General features: G+C 54.0%; 1 protein-coding gene across 1 annotated transcript in view; it reads left to right on the top strand.

Annotated features, from left to right (window-relative positions):
• The first annotated feature begins 320 nt into the window (after positions 1–320).
• Positions 321–7,793, top strand: part of LOC147110026 (small conductance calcium-activated potassium channel protein 3-like) — a 48,999-nt gene continuing 41,526 nt past the window's right edge. Inside the window, exon 1 of the mRNA XM_086004022.1 lies at positions 321–606. Coding sequence (XP_085860148.1) covers positions 322–606 — 285 coding nt within the window. The 5' untranslated portion in view covers position 321. The remainder of the gene's footprint in view (positions 607–7,793) is intronic.

The following is a 7,793-nucleotide window of genomic DNA, read 5'->3' as shown; positions in this document are numbered from 1 at the left end:
ATTACAACAGTGACCACACTTCAAAAAATACTTAATTGGCTGTGAAGTGCTTTGGGACGTCCTGAGGTGGTGAAAGGCGCTGGAGAAATGCGAGCCTTTCTTCCTATCTTGAGGCTCGTGCCCTCCCTACACACAACATGAAAACCACCATCACACGTCTTATTCTGTGGCTATATTCAGCTTTCAAAAGGAAGTCGCTGTTTCCTTTCTGGCACTTTGCTGTGTTGATAAAAAAAAGTTCCCCGTTCCTCCAGGGAGTTTTGCCTCTCTCTCTGTGTCTCTGTGTGTGTGTCTCTCTCTCTCTCTCTGAGCCACTCCATCATGTCCCGTGCTGATGTGACAGAGCTCGGGTTGGCGCCCGCGCGGGCACTCCACGGCGAATCCCCCCGCCCGGACCACTGGGAGCAGCAGAGGCAGCAGGTGGAGGGCGGGCGCCGCAGGAAGAGGGCGGATTCGCCCCCGGGAGACGTGACCGCCAAGCTCCAGCGGAGGAAGGCTCTCGTGGAGGGCAAGAGGAGGCTGAGCGCCTGCTCGCTGCTGGCGGCCGGGCTGGGAATCGGGCTCATGATCGTCAGCCTGGAGCTTTCCTGGCACAGCTGTCAGCCGGTGAGTGACTCGTCCCGGGCATGTATCCCGCTGGCAAAGAAAGGTTATTTTTCCTGAAGGAAAAGGGTGGGCGGCGCCATCCCAGAAGCCACCGGGACGCGGGCTGATTCTCGGACGGGCGAGGGCGGGCTATTCGACTGCACAGGGCCTCGCGGCCTAATCCGCTTCCCGCTCCCCACCATCACGATGCAGCCGCGATCGGGATCAGGAGTGGGAGCGCCTGTCTGAAAGGACATGTGTTTCTCCAGCGCCTTTCACCACCTCAGGACGTCCCAAGGCACTTCACACCCAATGAAGCACTTTTTCTGAAGTGTGGTCGCTGTTGTAATGTAGAAAACGCGGCAGCCAATTTGCGCACAGCAAACAGCAATATGATAATCACCGGATCATCTGTTTTAGTGATGTTGGTTGAGGGATAAATATTGGCCCCAGGACACCGGGGAGAACTCCAACCTGCTCTTCTTCCAATTAGTGGACGTGGGCTCTTTTACGTCCACCTGAGAGGGCAGTCATAACGGCACAGAAGGAGGCCATTCTCCCATCCACTCCGTGCCGGCTCTCTGTAGAGCAATCCAGTCAGTCCCATTCCCCCCGCTCTATCTCTGTAGCCCTGCAAGTTTATTTCCCTCCAGTGCCTATCCAGTCTCCCCTTGAAAACACCGAGTGTCTCCGCTTCCACCACTTCCGTCGGCAGCGAGTTCCAGGTCCTCACCACTCGCTGTGTAAGAAAGTTTTTCCTCACATCCCCCCTGTATCTCTTGCCCAAAACCTTAAATCTGTGTTCCCTAGTCCTTGTACTTGGAAAACAGTGACAGGATCGGACAAAGTCAACATGGATTTACAAAAGGTAAATCATGCTTGACTAATCTATTGGAATTTTTTGAGGATGTAACTGGTAGAATAAATAAGGGAGAACCAGTGGATGTGGTGTATTTGGACTTTCAGAAGGCTTTTGATAAGGTCCCACATAAGAGATTAGCGTGTAAAGTTAAGGCACATGGGATTGGGGGCAAGGTATTGACTTGGATAGAGAACTGGTTGGCAGACAGGAAGCAAAGAGTTGGAATAAACGAGTCTTTGTCCGAGTAGCAGGCAGTGACTAGTGGTATACCGCAGGGATCGGTGCTAGGACCCCAGCTATTCACAATATATATTAATGATCTAGACAGGTGCAGCAGGCGGTTAAGAAGGCAAATGGTATGTTGACCTTCATAGCGAAAGGATTCGAGTACAGGAGCAAGGATGTCTTGCTGCAGTTGTTCAGAGCCTTGGTGAGACCACACCTTGAGTATTGTGTGCAGTTTTGGTCGCCTTATCTGAGGAAGGATGTTCTTGTCATGGAGGGAGTGCAGCGAAGATTCACCAGACTGATACCTGGGATGGCAGGAATGACGTATGAGGCTTATATTCGCTGGAGTTTAGAAGGATGAGAGGGGATCTCATTGAAACTTATAAAATTCTAACAGGACTAGACAGACTAGATGCTGGAAGGATGTTTCCGATGGCGGGGGAGTCCAGAACCAGGGGTCACAGTCTAAAGATAAGGGGTAAGCCATTTAGGACTGAGATGAGGAGGAATTTCTTCACCCAGAGAGTGGTGAACCTGTCGAATTCTCTACCACAAAAGGCAGTTGAGGCCAACTTATTAAATATATTCAAGAAGGAGTTGGATATATTTCTTAAGGCTAAAGGGGTCAAGGGATATGGGGAGAAAGCAGGGACAGGGTACTGAATTTTGATGATCAGCCATGATCTCATTAAATGGCGGAACAGGCTCGAGGGGCCGAATGGCCTACTCCTGCTCCTGTCTTCTATGTTTCTATGTCTGCCCCACCTATGACAGAGACTGTGAATGAGAGGCCCCTCTCATTCTTCTGAACTCCAGTGAGTATAAGCCCAATCGACCCAATCTCTCCTCATACGTCATTCCTGCCATCCCAGGTATCAGTCTGGTGAATCTTCGCTGCACTCCCTCCATGGCAAGAACATCCTTCCAGACAGTGGTTGAAGGGGTGGGTGGGTGGGGTGCTTGGGTTAACGTGCGCACCTTGCCCTGCCTACGCTTGGCTTCCGCTTGCTCCCGGCGTAGAGACTCGAGGTGTTCGGCGCCTTCCCGGATGCTTCTCCTCCACTTTGTGCTCTGGTCTTGGGCCAGCGATTCCCAGGTGTCGGTGGGGATGTTCCACTTTTTCAAGGAGGCTTTGAGGGTGTCCTTGAAGCGTTTCCTCTGCCCACCTGGGGCTCTCTTGCCGTGCCGGAGCTCCGAGTAGAGCGCTTGTTTTGGGAGTCTCGTATCGGGCATGCAGACGATGTGGCCCGTCCATCGGAGCTGATCGAGCGTGGTCAAAGCTTCGATGCTGGGGATGTTGGCCTGAGTGAGAACACTGACATTGGTTTCCATGTAACCTGCTGACCAGTTTATATGGGAAGCCCCTATCATAAATGTGGATGTAAGAGTATAGAGTGGAAAAAGATAACAGGAAGTGTATGCTGATTTTTAATATATTACTAGTCAATATCCCGTGGAAGAACAAGTGTGTCAGTTGAAATATTGCAATTTTCAAATCCAAAGGCATAATTCCTAGAGCGCTTTGGAAAATTCTGATGAATACATTTGCAATTTCCCCATCTATTTCTTTGAATACCCTGGGGTGAAAACTATGAGCTCCTGGACAGTTGTCTTCCTTCAGTACCATTATTTTCTCCATTATCACTATTTAACATGTATTTGAAGTGGAGTATTTGAAATAAACACTCGACACCAGGTCCGCTTTTGAAGATTCGAGCAGTCTTTATTCGCACCGGTGGGGAGACAACCTGCTATCGGTCTAGCCAGGCTTCTCTCTGATGAGATAAAGTTTCAAGCAGTCTTGTATACAAAATATAGGTACAGATGATTAGCCTCGTGCACGACCCATCTTAGCAATTTGATTGGGTTTCGCCCTGCGTGCACATTTAATGATTGGTTATACAAAATAAAGCAGAGCTCACATTAACGCCGCCTACCAACACGTGACATCAAGACACCGCCTTCATTACCGGAAAAGCATATGACCATTATCACCGCAAGCTGTTGCTGCAACTATGACATTGTGCCGGGTGGGGTTTCACCAACATTGTACGTTCTTTCCTGACTCATTGTTCTGACTTATCTGCCTCTTGTGGTTCAACGGTTCGACTAGTTGCAACTATCTCCAAGTTAATAATTAATAATAATTCAACTTTATTGTCATTGCACAAGTACATGAACAACGAAATGTGATCTTGCAAGCTCCCATGACTGGAAGAAGCAAAGCCGCTGCGTCGGTGCGCGCCGCCATTCCATTTCCACCATTCCTCCTGTCCAACAATCTTCAGCCCACCGCCCGGGCCTGCTCACCAGCCGCTCCTCCCTTGACCTTCTCACCAACCGCCCCTCCTCGGGGCTCCTTCCATGACCTTCTGCACCTGGTCTTCCCTGATGGTCACCCCTCCAGGTACTAACCAGGCCTGGCTCTTGCTTAGCTTCCCAAAGCCTTGCCAGTGACCCTGTCCCTAGCCGCAGTAAATCACTCTAACACCACTGCAAAATCAACATGTCATTCGTAGCCTTATCTCAACTGGCAGTTCAGCAAATTAAGACAGCTTACTTCTGCAAACAGACTTTATTTGCTTATTTAGTTCCTGAGACCCATTCTTAACCCTTTAATCATAGTAGAGCTCTAAAGCCCCACTTCATATTAAATCCACTAAATTCCTCCCCTTGAATACAAAGGGCGCGATCTTGCCAGCCCTGGGGAGGTGGGACTGCCGGGAAAATGGCAGAATTTTGGGGGCGGGTGCCCAACCCGCCTCCGTGCCATCTTGCCAGGAGGCGGGTCACCGTCCCGCGCCGGGTCCCGTCTCCTTGGAGGCGGGAAGGGGTTACATCCACTTAACTGCCTGTTGACAAGTGCGGGCTTCCCGAAGGCCCCGAAACCCGCCAGGGTCACTGAGGCGAGTAGTGAGTCTGCGGGGGTTGGAGGGGTCCAAAAGTGTGCTGTGTTGGTGAGCGATGGGTGCAAGTGTGGAGAGGTGAGTATCTGAGGTAAGTGGAAAGTGTTAGAAAAAGTTTACTTACTGACATGAATCTTGCCATTCATGCGGAGAAGACTTATGAAATAATACTGGGCAGCCTGCTGGTGGCGCTGTCCAGGGAGAGTATAAATACTCGGGCATGGGCCCAGCTTGCTCAGGACATTCTTTAATAGGAACTAGTGAAGGACACAACTGGATCCCCATGTTGTAAAACAGTTGATTAAAGCTTTGTTTAACGCTTAGACCAAGTGCCTAGTAGTTTTCTTATGTCAGTTACCTTTGTTTCTTCCTGCAGGCTTCAGTCGGTGGGGATGCGGAGAGTCTCGGATTCCGCGTTGGAGATGACCGATGACCGCTGCATTCTCCAATGCAACAACCATCTAATTTCTGCAAAAGAAAGAGGTTTGATGAGGTCTTGAATTCAAGACCTCATCAAACTGCAGAGAATGTCAGTGTTTGACCGCTTCACAGAGCTGTCAAACAATGACAATTCATGAAACGTCATACGCTGACGTTCTCTGCAACCGGCTTCCCCTTAATTGGCCTGCTAAACCCGCTGGGTGGGCTTAACAAGGTCAATCAAGGGAAAATAGCGTGGGTTGGCCACAAGTTCCCCATTGGTAAAGTCACCCCCTAAGTGTCCACTATAGTGTCCTCGACATCGGTCTTTAATGGGCCACCTTCTCCTTTACCCCTCTCTTTCTTGTAATATATTTATTAAGACTTTTTGCTGTTCGCTTTGATATCCATTGCACGTTTTTTGCCCCATTACTGTTTTTCCTCTCGTAGGAACATAGGAACAGGAGGAGGCCATTCAGCCCCTCGAGCCTGTTCTGCCATTCAATGAGATCATGGCTGATCTGCGACCTAACTCCAGCCACCTGCCTTTGACCCATATTCCTTAATACCTTTGGTTAACAAAAATCTATCAATCTCAGGTTTAAAATTAACAATTGACCCAGCATCAATTGCCGTTTGCGGAAGAGAGTTCCAAACTTCTACCACCCTTTGTGTGTCGAAGTGTTTCCTAACTTCACTCCTGCTGTCAGCTGTGTCTCACTGGGTAGCACACTCGCCTCCGAGTCAGAAGGTTGAGGTCACATAAATCTAGGTGGATACTCCAGTGCCAGTACTGAGGGAGCGCCGCACTGTCGGAGGGGCAGTACTGAGGGAGCACCGCACTCTCAGAGGGGCAGTACTGAGGGAGCACTGCACTATCAGAGGGGCAGTACTGAGGGAGCGCCGCACTCTCAGAGGGGCAGTACTGAGGGAGCGCCGCACTGTCGGAGGGGCAGTACTGAGGGAGCGCCGCACTGTCGGAGGGGCAGTACTGAGGGAGCGCCGCAATGTCAGAGGGGCAGTACTGAGGGAGCGCCGCACTGTCGGAGGGGCGGTACTGAGGGAGCGCCGCACTGTCGGAGGGGCAGTACTGAGGGAGAGCCGCACTGTCGGAGGGGCAGTACTGAGGGAGCGCCGCACTGTCGGAGGGGCAGTACTGAGGGAGCGCCGCACAGTCGGAGGGGCAGTACTGAGGGAGCGCCGCAATGTCGGAGGGGCAGTACTGAGGGAGCATCGCACTCTCAGAGGGGCAGTACTGAGGGAGCGCCGCACTGTCGGAGGGGCAGTACTGAGGGAGCGCCGCACTGTCGGAGGGGCAGTAGTGAGAGAGTGCTGCACTGTCCGAGGGGCAGTACTGAGGGAGCGCCACACTGTCGGAGGGGCAGTACTGAGGGAGCACCGCACTGTTGGAGGGGCAGTACTGAGGGAGCGCCGCACTGTTGGAGTGGCAGTACTGAAGGAGCGCCGCACTGTCGGAGGGGCAGTACTGAGGGAGAGCCGCACTGTCGGAGGGGCAGTACTGAGGGAGCGCCGCACTGTCGGAGGGGCAGTACTGAGGGAGCGCCGCACTGTCGGAGTGTCAGTACTGAGGGAGTGCCGCACTGTCGGAGGGGCAGTACTGAGGGAGTGCCGCACTGTCGGAGGGGCAGTACTGAGGGAGCACCGCACTGTCGGAGGGGCAGTACTGCGGGTGCGCCGCACTGTCGGAGGGGCAGTACTGAGGGAGCATCGCACTCTCAGAGGGGCAGTACTGAGGGAGCGCCGCACTGTCGGAGGGGCAGTACTGAGGGAGCGCCGCACTGTCGGAGGGGCAGTAGTGAGAGAGTGCTGCACTGTCCGAGGGGCAGTACTGAGGGAGCGCCACACTGTCGGAGGGGCAGTACTGAGGGAGCACCGCACTGTTGGAGGGGCAGTACTGAGGGAGCGCCGCACTGTTGGAGTGGCAGTACTGAGGGAGCGCCACACTGTCGGAGGGGCAGTACTGAGGGAGTGCTGCATTGTCCGAGGGGCAGTACTGAGGGAGCGCCACACTGTCGGAGGGGCAGTACTGAGGGAGCACCGCACTGTCGGAGGGGCAGCACTGAGGGAGCGCCGCACTGTCGGAGGGGCAGTACTGAGAGAGTGCTGCACTGTCCGAGGGGCAGTACTGAGGGAGCGCCACACTGTCGGAGGGGCAGTACTGAGGGAGCACCGCACTGTCGGAGGGGCAGTACTGAGGGAGCGCCGCACTGTTGGAGGGGCAGTACTGGGGGAGCGCCACACTGTCGGAGGGGCAGTACTGAGGGAGTGCCGCATTGTCCGAGGGGCAGTACTGAGGGAGCACCGCACTGTCGGAGGGGCAGTACTGAGGGAGCGCCGCACTGTCGGAGGGGCAGTACTGAGGGAGCACCGCACTCTCAGAGGGGTAGTACTGAGGGAGCGCCGCACTGTCGGAGGGGCAGTACTGAGGGAGCGCCGGACTGTCAGAGGGGCAGTACTGAGGGAGCGCCGCACTGTCGGAGGGGCAGTACTGAGGGAGCGCCGCACTGTCGGAGGGGCAGTACTGAGGGAGCGCTGCACTGTCGGAGGGGCAGTACTGAGAGAGTGCTGCACTGTCCGAAGGGCAGTACTGAGGGAGCGCCACACTGTCGGAGGGGCAGTACTGAGGGAGCACCGCACTGTCGGAGGGGCAGTACTGAGGGAGCGCCGCACTGTCGGAGGGGCAGTATTGAGGGAGAGCCGCACTGTCGGAGTGTCAGTACTGAGGGAGCACCGCACTGTCGGAGGGGCAGTACTGAGGGAGCGCCGCACTG

The sequence above is a fragment of the Somniosus microcephalus genome, chromosome 12 (genome assembly GCF_052327205.1).
Source record: "Somniosus microcephalus isolate GS21.2 chromosome 12, FLI_Smic_1.0, whole genome shotgun sequence".
In the NCBI taxonomy this organism is placed as follows: Eukaryota; Metazoa; Chordata; class Chondrichthyes; order Squaliformes; family Somniosidae; genus Somniosus; species Somniosus microcephalus.
The sequence above is the reverse complement of the archived record's forward strand: the minus strand, read 5'-3'. Positions and strand labels throughout refer to the sequence as shown.